This window comes from Capricornis sumatraensis, chromosome 13 (assembly GCF_032405125.1).
Source record: "Capricornis sumatraensis isolate serow.1 chromosome 13, serow.2, whole genome shotgun sequence".
In the NCBI taxonomy this organism is placed as follows: domain Eukaryota; kingdom Metazoa; phylum Chordata; class Mammalia; order Artiodactyla; family Bovidae; genus Capricornis; species Capricornis sumatraensis.
Window position 1 is genome coordinate 28,540,178 of NC_091081.1, and position 16,348 is coordinate 28,556,525.

The 16,348-nt window shown below is 43.7% G+C and overlaps 1 protein-coding gene across 1 annotated transcript in view; it reads right to left on the bottom strand.

Moving 5' to 3' along the window:
- Nucleotides 1-512: 512 nt before the first annotated feature.
- Nucleotides 513-16,348, bottom strand: part of LOC138089542 (coiled-coil domain-containing protein 162-like) — a 78,879-nt gene continuing 63,043 nt past the window's right edge. The window contains exons 14-23 of the mRNA XM_068984941.1: nucleotides 16,158-16,307; nucleotides 15,535-15,588; nucleotides 14,682-14,849; nucleotides 12,431-12,583; nucleotides 12,054-12,185; nucleotides 11,309-11,461; nucleotides 9,893-10,102; nucleotides 8,082-8,202; nucleotides 2,364-2,488; nucleotides 513-635 (exon numbers count right to left, since the gene is read on the bottom strand). Of these exons, the coding sequence (XP_068841042.1) occupies nucleotides 513-635; nucleotides 2,364-2,488; nucleotides 8,082-8,202; nucleotides 9,893-10,102; nucleotides 11,309-11,461; nucleotides 12,054-12,185; nucleotides 12,431-12,583; nucleotides 14,682-14,849; nucleotides 15,535-15,588; nucleotides 16,158-16,307 (1,389 nt within the window). The remainder of the gene's footprint in view (nucleotides 636-2,363; nucleotides 2,489-8,081; nucleotides 8,203-9,892; nucleotides 10,103-11,308; nucleotides 11,462-12,053; nucleotides 12,186-12,430; nucleotides 12,584-14,681; nucleotides 14,850-15,534; nucleotides 15,589-16,157; nucleotides 16,308-16,348) is intronic.

Here is a 16,348-nt window from a genome sequence, read left to right on the forward strand (position 1 = left end):
TTTATTGATGTTTATTCCTTTACCCGAGATAAATTTTCCTGTCTCAACAAAAAGACTAGGATTAGGACTTTATAAAAATCTGGAGAGGGTTTTGCTGTTTGTAGGAAGAATAAAAAGACTTGAGAGAATGGTGCTCTTAAGTGAAACAAATAGAAATAAGTGCTTTGAAATTTACTTAGATTTGTCTCTGACCTGGTTTTTCACTTGTTAATAAATATGTCTGGCCAGCAATGCCCTCTCTCTTGGTCCTCCGACCTAATCAGTAACTAGAACCCATATTAAGAGGCTGCTTGGTTGACCTAGGCAAGGCTTAGGATGTAGAAATGCAAATCAACTGTTAAAATTTAGGGTCAAATCCTACTTCACTTGGGACATTCAACATATAATCATCTCAGTCCTTCCATACCATCTTCACATATGCTAAAATTTAGATAAAAGGCTTAATGGAATTTAGAATCATTTTTATTCATTCAAATGCTCACAGAAATAAAACTTGGGAAAAGGCTATATGATTACCAATCAGGTCTAAATGGGGTTCTGGATGGAGCTGTTTGAACTTGAAAAGCTGGAAGTTGAACAGTATCTGCCACATTGGGTAGGAAGATACAGTCCGTTCTTTTGTGTTTAATAGGTACCTGCAAAATAATTATTAAGTAGGTATTAGAGCCTTTTTAAAAGATGATGAATAATTATTATAGCATCATTACAAGTCACTGTTACTAATGAGACCAAGATCATTGGTTCAGTCTTGGTTAGACCATTTAGTGTGCCTTGTCATACATATTTTGCCTCTTGTTTATAAAGGGAACTAGTCAGGGATGAATCCATTAATGCAAAGCCATGTCCAGCTAAGGAAGGAAAGATATCTCATATTTGGAGAAATCAATAAATTCCTTAATGTTTTATCATTTATGTTAGTGCAGTGCTACTTTTGAAAGAAAATCAGTGGTGGTCTTATATTTCAGCCCTCTATAAATTCCTCCCAGTCTGTGTTTATCTGACTTGTCTCATAGACCTTGTTTAAGAAGTCAGACCTTAGATTTGAAGAGGTGCCAGATGATTCCGTGACTTTTCTGGACCTCAGGCTTTTTGCCTGTGGTCTCCACTCTACACAAGCCAATGGGCCCATAAGACACTTCCTTATTTATTAGTTTATTTATTTGATAATGTAGCCAACAATTGGTCTTAGACCATAACCCTTCTAAATCTGAAACCTAGTGCATCTCCGCTAATGTACTTAGCTCCTTAGCAGGTTTCTCAGCCATAAGTGTTGTGATCAGCAACCTGCCCCATGAGGAACGTTTGCTTTGGGGAGTGAAGTGGGGATAGAGTAAAGCTTGAAAGCCGTTGTGGTCCCATACAGGTCAACAGGACATCGCTTCCTTTTGGAAAGGGCTTTTGCAGAAGCAAATAGACATGGTAGAATGTCACGTTTTGGTGAAAGATGATTGCACAGAGATTGGTGGGTCAAGCAAAAGGTAGGCATTGATGATGTAGCCCTACTTGGTCAAGGTTCTCAGTTGGGTATGTTCCTGACCTGCTTCTTCCCTCTGTGTGTGTCTCCCTTTAACTGCAACAAACTTTTGGTCCAATAACTAGACCATTGGCTTCAAGAGAGGCCTTAGGATGGCATGTTTTCTGACAGAATGATTGTATTTTTTCCTCTTAACTTTTCTCAGGGTAAGAGGAGAGGCATTCTTAAGTGTTGATTAGATATATATACCTCTCTGGAAGGGATTCTGAAAAACAGTGGAGCAAAGAGTGTAATACTTATTAAAATAGCATAGAGAAGGTGGTGAAAGGGGATTCAAATGGTGTCTTAGAATAAACTACAATAAACTAAGAGGTAAAACAGTTAAATTCTTCAAATATGTGCTATACTTCAACCTAATCTGTATTCCAAGCATTTCTCACATGTTTTAAGGCTGACTTCTGAAATTATTTCTGCTCTGCCAGGGAACACAAAGGCTGTGGCACTGCTAGTTAATTACTGTAGATGATTGAAAAAAAAAAATTGAGAGAACATGTCCAGGTGTTGTACTGACTTACACCCATTTACTGAATTGTAATTGAGTAAGTGCTTTGGGGCTTGTTTCAACATTAGAATTTTATTATTGAGGAGTGATGCCATCAAGATGGCAGAATAGGAAACCCTAGACCCTCCTTCCTGCAGGAACATGTTGATTCAGCAATAATTCATGGACAAATTCCCTTAGTGAGAAACCCAGAATATTATTTTCTAAGATCCAACCATTGAGATAAGATCTTGATACACAATTTTTAATGTAAGTTTGAAGTAACCCTAAATCGATGATTTCATATTTACATTTTTGTTTCATATAATCAAATTTATCATTACTTACAGTCTTTGGCCTTTGAATCCTTGTTATTTTGCTGCCCATGAGTTGGGTCTTTAAAAGGTGTTGCTGGGTATATCTGGATGATGTGGAAGCAGAACTTAGGGGGTTGTGAGCTTGGGATATACGGCCTGTAATGTGAAAAATGTTAAAAATATATCTCTGGTTGCAATGTACAGGTCTAGGTTTAATTCATAACATTTTAGAGCTTAAAATGGGTATCTGATTCAGCTTCATCAGTTTTGAGTGAAGATGTCAAAACATGGATAGTGTCTTTTGCCTGAGTGTCTATGACCAAGTGAAAGAGATGATGGGTTACTTGGACCTGTGAATAGAAGTAGACAGACTGAGATATTCACATTAATAGGACTTGGTAATTAGTTGGGTATGCAGGGTAAGGAAGAATAGCTTTCAGATTTCTGGCTCAAACAACTGATCAGATTTTATGGTGGGTTTTATGCTGATGGCACATACATGCTCAACAAGTCATTGTTCATTGCAAGATCAGGATAGATGGGGGGGAAATATGAATGTATAGACAGGAAGTAGACAAAGATTAGCTCAAGGCCCCTGAGACAGAAGCCCATGGGACGCTGATCACAGTGATTGTCCCAGGGAGGAAAAGGAACACCTTTTCCATTTTAACAGGAAGGAAGGAGAAGCAGCTGAGTTTAGGTTTAGGTAGGCTGAGGACAAGTAGAGGGTGTTCCCATCTGATAGGGGAGGAGGACAGTGTCTGCAGAGACCATGAAGATTTAAAATAGTTGCTGTATTATAACAACTTTTTTAAAAGTATAATCTATAAAAATACTGAATCATTATGTTGTATATCTGAAGCTAATATGATACTGTAAATCAATAATACTTCAATTAAGAATAAATAAGGTAAACTAGTTGCTGTGAAGAGGAGAGAGTGAGCTGACCTTCCCCTCAGCTCCATGTGAGCTGGGCCTAAGCTCACCAGGCATCTCAGTCTCTGGCTTCAGTGATTTGTTCAAAATTGGTCACATGACCTGAGTCAGCCCAGTCCCCTCTCCATTCCCCACTCCTGCCATGTAAGCTTGGACAGAGGATGGAAGCTACAGAGATGACAGACATCTTGCTTCCCAAGGGGCTCTACTTCCTGTCTGCTCCCAGCATGCTCAGGGCTCAGAGATGCAGAGAGAAATCAGTCCTCAAGAAACAAACCTTGATCAAGCCTGCATGAATCAGTGGAACAGAATAGAGAGCCCAGAAATAGGCTCACGCATCCATGATCAGTTAATCTTTGACAAAGGAGGCAAGAATATATATACTTTGGAGAAAAGAGAGTCTTTTCAGCAAGTGGTGGTGGGAGAGCTGGACAACTACATGTAAATCAACGAAGTTGTTAGAACATTCCCTCACACCATACACAAAAATAAAATCGCTTAAAGCTTTAAACATAAGGCATGACACCATAAAATTCCCAGAAGAGAACATAGTCAAACATTCTCTGAAATTGTAGCAATGTTTTCTTAGGTCAGTCTTCCCAGGCAATAGAAATAAAAATAAACGAATAGAACCTAATCAAACTTTAAGTTTTTGCATAGCAAAATAAACCATAAAACAGACAACCTACAAACTGAGAGAAAATATTTGCAGATGATATGATTGACAAGGAAGGGCTTAATTTCCAAAATATATAAACAGCTCATACACTCAATGACAAAAAACCTAACCAATAAAAAAATGGGCAGAAGACCTAAATAGACATTTCTCCAAAGAAGACACACAGATGACCAACAAATACATGAAAAGATACTCAACACTGCTAATTATTAGAGAAATATAAATCAAAATTACACTGAGGTATTATACTAGTCAGAATGGCCACCATCAAAAAGTCTACAAATAATAAATGCTGGAGAGGGTATGGAGAAAAGGGAACCCTCCTACACTATTGATGGGAATGTAAATTGGTACAGACACTATGGGAAACAGTACGGAGGATCCTTGAAAAGCTAAAAATAGTTGCCATATGATCCAGCAATTCCACTCCTGGGCATATACACAGAGAAAACTATAATTTGAAAAGATAGCATAGCAGCAGTATTTACAACAGCCAAGACATGAAGGCAATCTAAGTGCTCATCAACAGATGAGTGGATAACGTGGCATATATGTGTATACATACAATGAAAGACCACTCAGTTATTCATAAGATTCTTGCATCTTCCTGCACATAGAGAAACACTAAAGTCATTAACTTGTTTTTTTGTGATTAGCAGTAATCTTATGATGTTCAACTACATGATTTTTTTTCAGCAAAAACTCTAGTAAGCTCTTCAAATAAAACTTAATCACAACTTTTAGGTTGTGCATTTCTTATTCAACAGACAACATGTAGAAATTCCTGAGCAAACCCCCTCCCATCACTGCAGAAGGGGGCAGATGGGGGCTGAGACCTGGGAGTAACTTCTACCTTTGCTTCCTGAAAAAGAGGCTTCTCTTTCATTCCTGCAGCACTCCTATCCTGGTAATTAGGGTTCTGCCCATGTGCCTCCTGCCTGACTCTTGCCCTCCTTTGTAAATGCGCAGGTCTTAGAGGACACAGATGGCAGTTTGATTGGACATGTTAACTCAGAGAAGGATTTAAAAGATGTTTGGCTAGGCTGGAGGCAGAGGGGAAAGGGAGAAACAGAAAACCCCAGGGAGTCTGTAGAGGATAGTGGGAGGTACAGAATCACTCAGGGTGAATGGTCAAAATAGGGCCCTTGGGTGCTCTTGACACTCTTTGCATCTGGGCTTGGGTGGGGGACACCAGTCCCACTGTTAGGGCCCAGGCCACAAGAATGGGCAGGGAGGAGGTGAGTGAAGTTGCTCAGTCGTGTCCAACTCTTTGTGACCCCATGGACTGTAGCCTACCAGGCTCCTCCGTCAATGGGATTTTCCAGGCAAGAGTACTGGAGTGGGTTGCCATTTCCTTCTCCAGAAGATCTTCCCGACCCAGGGATTGAACCCAAGCCTCCCTCATTGTAGGCAGACGCTTTACCGTCTGAGCCACCACGGAAGTCACAAGTCGAGCCTTTTCCCTAGAAAACCTAAACTATCTTGACCTTTAAAAATGATCTTTCTGCTTCTGACTGTGTTTCCTCACATCACTCACACCACTGTTAAGTGGCCAAAAGAAAACACAGCTAAAGGAGGACACACATGTATGAAAGTATAATAACAAACATTTGCACAATGACCTAGTGTTACTACACTCTGTGGCAGACACACACTGTTTCATAGAGTCCTCAGGATTCATCTTTGAGGTAGGTATTTTATAGTGAGGTAAATTAACCTGTCCAGGGTCACACAGCTAGCAGTGACAGAGACAGGATTTGAACTTTGGCTGTCTTATTTCAAAGTCCATACTGTCAACCACCAGGCTGTGCTATGGAACAGAAAGGAAAGGCCTAACTGACCTTAACAATAGGCTGATTGTGGCTATTGATATCTTTGATAGACCTAAAAGGGAACTTGGGATTTACTTAGTCCTCATCTTACATGAGAGGAAGCTAGTTTAGAGACATCCCAGGTTCTGGCCTCCGTTCCATTGCTGCTCACTGACTGTGTTGTCCAGAGTGCTGTTTTGATTGTCATTTCCATAGGACTCCTCAAGCCCCTAGGACCCAAGAATCATAATGTGCTTTATGAATAACATCTGAGAAACGTGGTCGCTAGTATCCTGTCAGGAAGGAAGAAATTTTTCTTTACCCTTCTAGGTTCTTCTTTTGGCTGGTCTAAGAATTCAACTGATATGAGATTAACAAGAGAAAATCACACAACAGCTTAATTTGCCAACATTTGTTGGATTATGGAGAAAGCAAGGAAGTTCCAGAAAACATCTATTTCTGCTTTGCTGACTACACTAAAGACTTTGACTGTGTGGATTACAACAAACAGTGGAAAAATTCTTAGAGACCTTTCCTGTCTCCTGAGAAACCTCCATGCAGGTCAAGAAGCAACAGTTAGGACTGGTCATGGAACAGCAGACTGGTTCAAAATTGGGAAGGAGTACTACACGGTTGTCAGAGAAGGTGATGGCAACCCACTCCAGTGTTCTTGCCTGGAGGATCCCAGGGACGGGGGAGCCTGGTGGGCTGCCATCTATAGGGTCACACAGAGTCGGACACGACTGAAGTGACTTAGCAACAACTACAAGGCTGTATGTTGTCACCCTGCTTAATTAACTTATATGCAGAGTACATCATGAGAAATGCTGGGCTGGAAGAAGCACAAGCTGGAATCAAGATTGCTGGGAGAAATATCAACCTCAGATATGCAGGTGATACCACTCTAATGGCAGAAAGTGAAGAGGATCTGAAGAGCTTCTTGATGAGGGTTAAAGAGGAGAGTGGAAAAGTTGGCTTAAAACTCAACATTCAGAAAACTAAAATCATGGCAACCAGACCCATCACTTCATGGCAAATAGAAGGGGAAAAAGTGGAAGCAGTGACAGATTTTATTTTCTTGGACTGCAAAATCACTGCAGATGGTTGACTGCGGCCATGAAATTAAATGACATTTTCTCCTTGGAAGAAAAGTTATGACAAACCTAGACAGCATATTAAAAAGGAGAGACATCACTTTGCCAACAAAGGTCTTGTCTAGTGAAAGCTATGGTTTTTCCAGTAGTCATATATGGATTTGAGAGTTGGACCATAAAGGAGGCTGAGGCTAAAGAACTGATGCTTTCCATTTGTGGTGCTGGACAACTCTTGAGAGTCCCTTAGACTGCAGGAGAGCTAACCAGTCGGTCCTAAAGGAAATGAACCCTGAATATTCACTGAATGGACTATTGCTGAAGCAGAAGCTTCAATATATTGGCCATCTGATGTGAAGAGCTGACTCACTGGAAAAGACTCTGAAAGATTGAAGGCAAAATGAGAAGGGGGCAGCAGAGGATAAGATGGTTAGATAGCATCACCAACTCAATGGACATGAATTTGAGCAAACTCCAGGAGACAGTGGAGGACAGAGGAGCCTGCCAGGCTACCGTCCACGGGATAACAGAAAGTCAGACATGACTTAGTGACTGAACAACAACAAACACATGGGCGAGACCTAGGAAAACTGAGTAACTGGCAGCATTCCTGAAGCACTCAACTTAAATGCCATCCTCAGCTAAAGACAGAAGAAGATGTTAAGGATGGGGGAAAGTCAGTTATGAGAGGTTGCCAGGAAAAGCACAGTAAATGAGGGTAACACTGTTACACAGATTTGTCTTTTCCACAGATAAATTGCTAGAGATTTGGTCATCCATCTCTTCCTTGTACTGAAGAAAGAGATGCTCTTAAAACTGTAAACATTTCTCACAAATGGGTAACTCCCTTCCCATGCCTGCTTTTTCTTAAAAATAATCAGCTTAAAACTTTAGCCAAAGAGACACATTAGGGTGGCAAGTTCTATTCCTCTACTCTCCTAAGGTGTTAGCTTGCTTCAGAATCTAGTGATGCGCTCAGTCTTCTTTTGGTGACATATTTCAACTTGAACTAGTTTTTATGATTGAAACCTTTTAATATATCAATACTCCAAGGTAAACTAAAATAGAAAGTTCTAACTGCAAATGAGAATAAAGGTTCACTCATTCATTCAACAAATATGAAGCCCTCCCTTCATAGCCACTGGAATGTTATCATTAGTCCCCAGTACCCTCCTTCAATCCCCACCCAAGACCCTGGGAGCTTATTCTACCCAGAGAGAGGGTATCCTTACCGCCAGGTGAGTTTCTTTGGGTGGAGGATTGCTCAGCATCATTAAGCTGACTTTGTAGCTCTTCTACCCACTGGAAAGCATCCAGCTTCACACTACGCTCACGGGCAAGCCGGCTTCTCACCTGAGTGGAAAAGTGCGTGGGAAGCAGAAATGCTTTTGGGAAGCAGAACTGCTCCATCAGTTCACTGTGAAGGGTCGGGTAGGGGGATTGCCAGGGAGAGTGTGGGTCCAAAGCTATCCCAGGAATATAAGTTTTCAAAAAATTCCTGGTCAGGCTGAACTGAGCCTTATGGAAATCAGGAGCACCAGGAAGGCCAAGAACTTAATCAGCGAGGAACAGAGGCAGCCCTTGGAACACTTTATCCTCTTATAATAGAAGTTTACTCACAAAAGTTATGTTTTGTCAGAGGAGAAGCGGGGAGGGGAGAGGAACCAGTTCACAGAGGACTTTGTAGGCCAAGCCCCAGTGCCTGTGGGACCCCTGATGGCTTCAAGCAAAGACTTGATCTCTCTCCCAGACCTCTAAGTTCAACTAATCATCTGCAGGGAATGCACCGAGCACCATCTCCAGGCCTAACACAAGGCCCACATCCAGAAGACAACTTCATGTTTGCTCTCCCCTTGCAACCCTGACCCAGAGTCCCCTGGCCAGAGAGTCTCTATGTCTAAAGTGACTCGTCTACAGAGATCACAGGCATTTTTTTCTTTTTAAATTTATTTTTTATCATCTCCTAATTGTTTTTAATTATGAAAAAGTAACAGTGTAACAGGTTGAATAGTGTCTCTCAAAGTCATGGACACCTGGAACCTCAAAATGCTACCTTATTTGAAAATAGTTTTTGTAGACGTGATTAAGTTAAGATGAAGTCATACTGGATTAAAGGGAGGGCCGTAGATTGAATGCTGATGACCTTATAAACAGTGGAGCAAGCACAGACGCACACACAGAGAGATTCAGGGAAGAAGGCCGGACGGAAAGCTGCAGCTGCGTGCGGAGGGACACCGGGGACTGCCGTCAGCGCCAGCAGCCGGGGCGCCAGGGAGCAGGTTCTGCCCAAGCCACCTGGAGGGACCCACACCTTGCTTTCAGACTCTGGCCTCCTGAACTGTGAGAGGATACAGGTTTTGGTCATTTATTTTGTAAAATTCCCCTGACTTCCTTGAGCACTTAAAACAGTCAAACATTTAACCTTTTGATTTCTGTTTGCTAATATATCTGGGGAATTAATTGACTTATTTATTCAATGAATATGTGTGAAACACCTGCCCCAGAAAGTGCTGTTTTGGTTTTTTAATTTTTCCTTTTGTGCTGAATTTCATCCTGTGGTCTCCTTTGTTGGAACTTACATTAGCCCACATGTACATTATTTCCTTTTTTCGCTGTGGGGTATATCGAAGAAGAACATACTGGGTCTGGAAACCACTTCAGCCTTTCCTTTTTATTTCTACAATTCCAGAAACACCATGAATAAAATTCCCTTACAATAATACTTGCTGTTTTTCCAGATTACTTGTCAGGATTTTCTAAAAGATCCCTCCGAGCTCAAAGATTAGAGCCATGTGGAAATATGCTTTCCAAGTGGATGACAAAGATGCCAAGATTCTGGGCCTCATGGCACTCAAGTCATCATCTTTGCTCACAAGCAGCCTGAACAATCACCCAGGTATAGACATTTCCATTTCCCTGCTGTTCCTGGGAGTGACCAAGGTAAGAAAAACCACTGTGGAGGCGAGAGAGGTGTGGAGAGCGTGACAAGAAGGAAACCACTCTGGCTGGTGCGCCCTGACTTGCTACCTCTCACTGGGGTTACCTGTCGGAGTTCTCTCTGAATTTTCTTCTGCTGCAGCTGGCCCAGTTTAGAAGCCCTCTTGGCATCTTCAGTAAGGAGCTGCAGGTGCTGTTCCTTTTGCTCCACATCCTTTAAGAGCTTCTCCATGCTGGAGGCTTTCATTAGACCCAGCTGCTGCCTGTGGAGAGCTTCCTGGGTCACTCGGTGTTCTAGCTCTTGCAGCAATTGTGCCTGCGGAGGAAACAGCCAAAGGAAATGAGAAAGGCACACGGTCTTTCTCAGCAGAGGGAATGAAACATTGGCCAACACAACTGTCCCCTCAATTAAAACCCAGGGGCAGAATTGTGTGACGTGTTCCTGGGTTCAGGTACCACCTCCCAGCCATTCTGTTCTGTCTTGTGCCAACCAGCAGCAAGACCCAGCAGTCATTCCTACTACAGACTGCATCTGCATGTCACTACACCTTTATCACGTGGTAGCAATGGAAGGGCTGGACCTGGGGAGAACGTGGTGATGCAATACGTACAGAGAGTGGGCAAGGGAGGCACTAATCTTGCCTCTGTTGTGACTTCTAAAAAAACCTGGGAAAAGCCAGGTTGCAGATGGTTTAAAAAGAGCAGTAATAATTTGGTTCTGTTCTGAAATTTTTCTAATCAACAGTTACCAGAAGGTCGATCCTTACTTACAATATTATATTAATAATGAAGATTAATATTTGTAGGGTGACCTCACATAATTATATATCATGACACACTGGCACACCATAATGAAGGAACTAGGGTCCAAAAGGAACAGATTATATTTTATGTCTTAAAATATGCCCAGGCTGTTTCCTAGGCTGTTATTTAAACTCAGCTCTTGTCTCTCTAAACCTAAGGTCTCTGTTTCATTTATGCTCAGAGGGTTGGCACAGTTATTAAGAGCATAGATTTTTTAAAGCCTTTATTTTGGTGCCAGTTCTTTAGAGCAACAGTAACTTCTGAAATTAAGATTTAGTGTGGGTCACCAGGAAAGGAACCAAGACTCTCTGCTTGGGGCATAATGCTGATGGCTGGACCACACTCATAGAAAACATGCTTGGAGCATGAAAGGAAGGTGTTAGAGGCAGAGACTCAGACCCCTAGATGCTCTCTGGGTAAAAAAAATACTCAGAGAAAAACAGAGAGAGAGATCAATCTTAGATATGAGCAGTATTTCACCATTTTTAGCCAAATATGAATAACAACAAAAGCCTTTTGGCCACTGCCCCTGGTCTCTGGGCTGCAAAGGAGGGAGAAGGGAAGCTGGGGTCCAGGCCGTCTTTCTCCAGCAGTGCCGTCTGCTCAGCTTCACACTGCGGCACTCTGGTGACTGCCACGGGCAGCTAGCTCAGTGCCGTGTCTCCTGGCCAGAACGTGTTCAGAGAGAGGGAGGAGGAGGGCTTCTGAGCTCAGATACCTGATTCTCCTGCTGCCTGCACATCTTCACATTGTCCGCCTGAGCCCTAGCCAGGGCCTGCCTTAGAGCCAATAGCTGTTGACGAAATAAAGCCACTTCTCGTTCTGCCATTAGCTTGATGTTCAAACACTCTTTTTTCGTTTGCACAGCTTCCTGTGAACATCCCAAACACGGTAAGGTAGGATATGAGTTTCTTTTCCACATTTTCAGTTTCATAAGCAGTCTCTGAACCATCATCCATCATTCTTTGAAATTTCTGGAAGCATAGAGCTCCCGCTGGCCACTGCCTCCTTAATTTCAGTTAAGAACAGTGTGACAGATCAGCATAAATAAAATCTTTCGGAAACAGTCAAAGTTTCCAAACCACTATTGATATGTGCTTTGGTTTCAATTTTCCTTAAAACAGACTTTCAACTTACTGTTCGCGCATTTCCCACCGATAATCATGTTTGAAAGCCAAAGATTTGCAGTGCTTTGACAAAGTTTGCCAACTCCATCTTTTCCCTTTCCTTGTGCTAAACTCTCTGATCTGTCCTCTCATTTGCTTCTTTGCCATTTGCTTCTGGCTCTTTCCTATTCCTCCGCAGGCTCTGATATTACCAGTTCCCAGGAAATCTGCAACTGTCAGATTCTTTAAGATGGTCCATCTCTCTTGCTACCTGACACCAGTGCGGCAGCTGCATACAGGGAGGCCAGTGCCACCCTTCCCCCTGGCTGCGCGGGGCCTCTCTCCCCCAGTGCTCACCTTCTCAGCCCTGCTCAGCTGGCCCCGGAAGTGCGCTTGCTGCACCACCAGCCTCCAATGGCCCAGGCTCCTCAGTTTGCGCACCAGAGCGGCCAGGCTGCAGTTGTCCTGCTCCAAGGCCTGCAGCTGCTCCTGCTTAGAAGGCTCACTTTCAGAAAAGGTTGCCCCCAGCACTTTTCTCCGGAAGGACATAAATCCAAATGTCAGAAACATGCCTTCCAGAAGATGAGACAATTGTGCAGTGAGCCCCAGTGCCCTTTTAAAATGCCTGACACAGGCTTTCTCTGGGAAACAGAACAGGAATGCAACCCAAGCAAGCGGCAGGGTCAGACGCTAGGATGAAGTGCTGATACCCCACTCTAAGTGAAATCACATACTTTGGCTGGATTTTCTTTCATTTCTTCATCAGGCCTGGCGGAGCCCCACTTCTTCTTTAGGCTTTTCATGTTGTCAGTCCCTTCTGTTCTTACTTCGCCGATGAGCTCACACACTTTCTGGATCAAATTAAGCTGATTCTCATCCAACTTCTCCTGCCAAGTGCAGACTCAGGTTTAGGAAGGACAGCTGAGGAAGAGTCACTTTGCCTTCTAAAACCCAACTTTCAGGAATGATTTCACACTAAAACATCATCAACCGAACAATTACTCTATCGGGCATTGTCTGAAAGTGTCACTTGTGGCCCCTTTAGTCCTTTAGTGTTGTCCTCAATCTGCAGGGCTTCATTCTGCACATCTTAGAGCCTGTGGTTGTCAGACACCAAGGAGGCAGAAGAATGGGATGTCACAGGTGGAAAAGCAAATCACCGTCCCATTCCCCCTCAACCCCCTCAGCACCAGAAACACACACAAAGGGTTACTTGGGAATTTGAACCTAGGGATTTTTGCTATGAGATTTACTCAGCAGAATCTGAGCAGATAAGACACTATCCACGAGCCACTAACAAAGAACTCCGTTAAAATAGACACATTAGAGGAAGGAATCAGGCTGGCTGCCTTCCTTTCTAGGCTCCAGCGGAAATATCATTATCAAACAGCCCATTCATTCTGAGTGGCTGTGGCTAACAGCTTAAGGTGAAACAGCTTGCTCACTGCTTAGTACAACTTGAAGACCCAGCATCTTGTGTAAGGAGTAACTGTGGGGTGTCCTGTCACCTCTGAACCACTTCCCTGGAGAGGAAACAGGAGGTTAGTGCCGAGGAGACACAGCAGAAAGCTTGGTTAGTGACCACACAGCATAAGCTTCACCACCTTCTTGGGACCCTGGGATAAAACAGGGGTTCCCTACCTCCAGGGGCTTGTGCAACTAGTTGAGCCTGAGAGAAATAGAGAATTTCTTGTCTTGGAATCTGACAGAAGCTAAAAGGAACCTAAGAAAATTTTAAACAATTTCACACCTGAAAGATGGCTTAGTAAATTCTAGGCTTCACTGTCTGCTTACACTTCGCGCAGTGCCACGCCCAATGCAAGTTGGTTTGGATCCCTTAGTATTTGTAAGCACTTGTACTTTATGGACACTTCACAGTAAGAAGCAATGTTCAATCCTCTCTGCAATAACCAGATAAAGGCAGAGAGGCTCAGTGGAAACTCTTCTCAATGGAACAAGTCCAGGAACCACCCTGAAATCCCCTGGGAGGAGGGAGTGATGGAAGGACCCACATGGGGCTGGCTCTGGGGAGCATCTGCTATCAGGGAAAGGGGCAGATTTGGGGGACTTGGAGGAGGTATGGCTGTACTGAAATTCTCACTTGTGGGGCAGCTGGACCAGGCTCCCTGATGGCCTGTTTTAGGCATGGGTCTCCGTCTTACAGCTGCTCAGAAGTCATAAGACAGTGACAGGCTTCCACAGTGCTGTGGGTACATGTGCACCCATCACTCCTCTTCTGAGTGGACCTTTACTGAGGTGGGCTGCAGTTTGTGGGGTCACTAAGAGTCGGACACGACTGAGCGACTTCACTTTCACTTTTCACTTTCATGCATTGGAGAAAGAAATGGCAACCCACTCCAGTGTTCTTGACTGGAGAATCCCAGGGATGGGGGAGCCTGGTGGGCTGACGTCGATGGGGTCGCACAGTCAGACATGACTGAAGTGACTTAGCAGCAGCAGCAGCAGCAGCAGCAGTTCCCTGACACTGTATATGCCCAGCTAGTGGGAGTTTTGAGGGCTGTAAAATTTTCAAAAGCTGTTTCACCAATTCTGAATCTGCCCAGTGAGCTTCTAGGAGGTAGCTGTTGCTACCTACACTGGGGCTTGGCTTGGCCCAGGGTACTGCCCTCTCCTGTTTTGGATGGTCATTCAGTAGACAAAAGAGTAACATAAAACTGCTGGGGTTTGGGAGAAGAAGAACTCCCCCTTGCCTCAACAGCAATCAGATAGTAACAGTGCAGTAGAGTGAGGAAAACAGCATATACCTAAATTATTTAAAATTCAGCATCTCTTTTGGTAGAATAATGACCACCCATCACTGACTCACTCTCTTCAGCGAAAGCCTAGAGCTGGAGCATTATTGGACCCAACAGTCTCTTGTCACAAAGCCCACTCTGTTATCGATCCCTCTGTACGGTCACCGTGGGAGTCAGGTACACCCGGCTCTCCACGGGACTGTCCAGACATCCCACACAGGTCACTTACTTTGATGTGCAAACATGTCACAAACAAAGCTCGGACTAATGCTTCATATTCTTCTTGGACTTCTTTTCTAATTTGCTTTTTGAGATTTAGATTCTCCTCCTCCAAATCCGTGAGTTGGGCTCTCAGGGCAGTGATTTCCATGATCATACTGTGACTGAGTTCTGCAACCTAGTGGCAGAAATATTTTTTTCTTAATGGGAACTAATTCAGGAATTCCAAATAGCCACTGCAGAAAGAGTTCTTTATATATCAATGTTGAATTGGCATTCTGCTTTGGGTCCAATGAAGAAGGTGAATGTCTTGTGCAAGTACAGGCAGAAGAAGCTAAGGAAGGTTTAAGGGTCCCAGAACAGTTCCAGACACATAGTAGGTGCTCAATAAATGGTTGACAAATGAATGAACCCAGAAGAAATGCTACTTAAGCACTTTTCATGTGGAGAAAATACTTCAACTGTCTTGGCTTCCATTTCCAAACTGGCCTTCCCTTGACACTTTAGCCTAATCACCTTTTCCTCAGATGGCATCCTGACCTGAGAAGAAAACAAACCCCTCCCCCCCGCCCCCTTCCCCCCCCCCCCCGCCGCTACCACCACCACAACCAATAACAACAACAACAAAAAACAAAGAAATAAAAAATAACAAGAGTCACCAAAAAAACTAAGGGAAAAAAGATTTGTTGCTTAAAAAGAACAAACACACTCTTGGGATGTCTCTGCAGGGGACCAGTCATTGACGGGATTTCTACAGGACGAGGCACAAGAAGATGATAGCAGCATGTCCCATGTCTCGCCACTGCAGAGACTGTAGATTTGAAAAATGGAGAAGAAAGCTTTTAGAGTAACAACTGGCCTACCTGACCAGCCTTGTCTTCAGGTGGACTTTGACCTCTTCGTATAATGTCCAGTTCCTGAAGAGAAAAAAGCAGGGCACCGTCGAACTCAAACATTTATTCAGTACAACATCCTCCAGACTTCTCTTATTTGTGTTACTGGTGCTTCGTTTTGAGATCCTCAAGCTCCAGCTGGAGCCAGGACGGTAGGTGTTGCCCTACTGCACTTGGGGATAAGATCTCATTTTAAGACGGTCTCATCAGTGAGACCCACGATGTGCATCCTGAAGACAGCTTACTCAGGGATCCTGGCTTCTTGCTGGACCAGGAACAGCACAAAGTTCCCTGTGTTTGCTGAGTGGGAAGGTCAGCTGAGGATCTTTTCCAAAGGGCCAGCTGCCTTGTTGTTCACCTCTTATATTCGCCACTAGAAGCCTCCAAAGCATACAACCAGTGTTGCTGGGGCCATCACCATCCCAGCTGAGAAGACCAGAGCCCAAGAAAATAAGCCAACAAGAAAAGAAATTCAGAGAGTACCATTTACCCTCAATTCTTACATTAAGAACACCTCTCGCATTGTGGAGTCACTCCTGGGCCTCCCTACCCACACCTTCCCCAATGTATTTCTCATCTGTCTGGGAACATACTTTCTCCTTCTGGCAGAGCTTCTGTCTAACGTGCTCCAATATATGCTCGTAACACATGGAGTAGCTCTCGAAGTTGCTGCGTTCTCTGGCCATCACATCACAACCCAGGGAAAGGAGGCAGGCCTCGAGGTGGTCTTTCCTGAAAGTGACCTGAAAGGAAAGGGGCATCACTCACAACAGCTCCTCCAGGG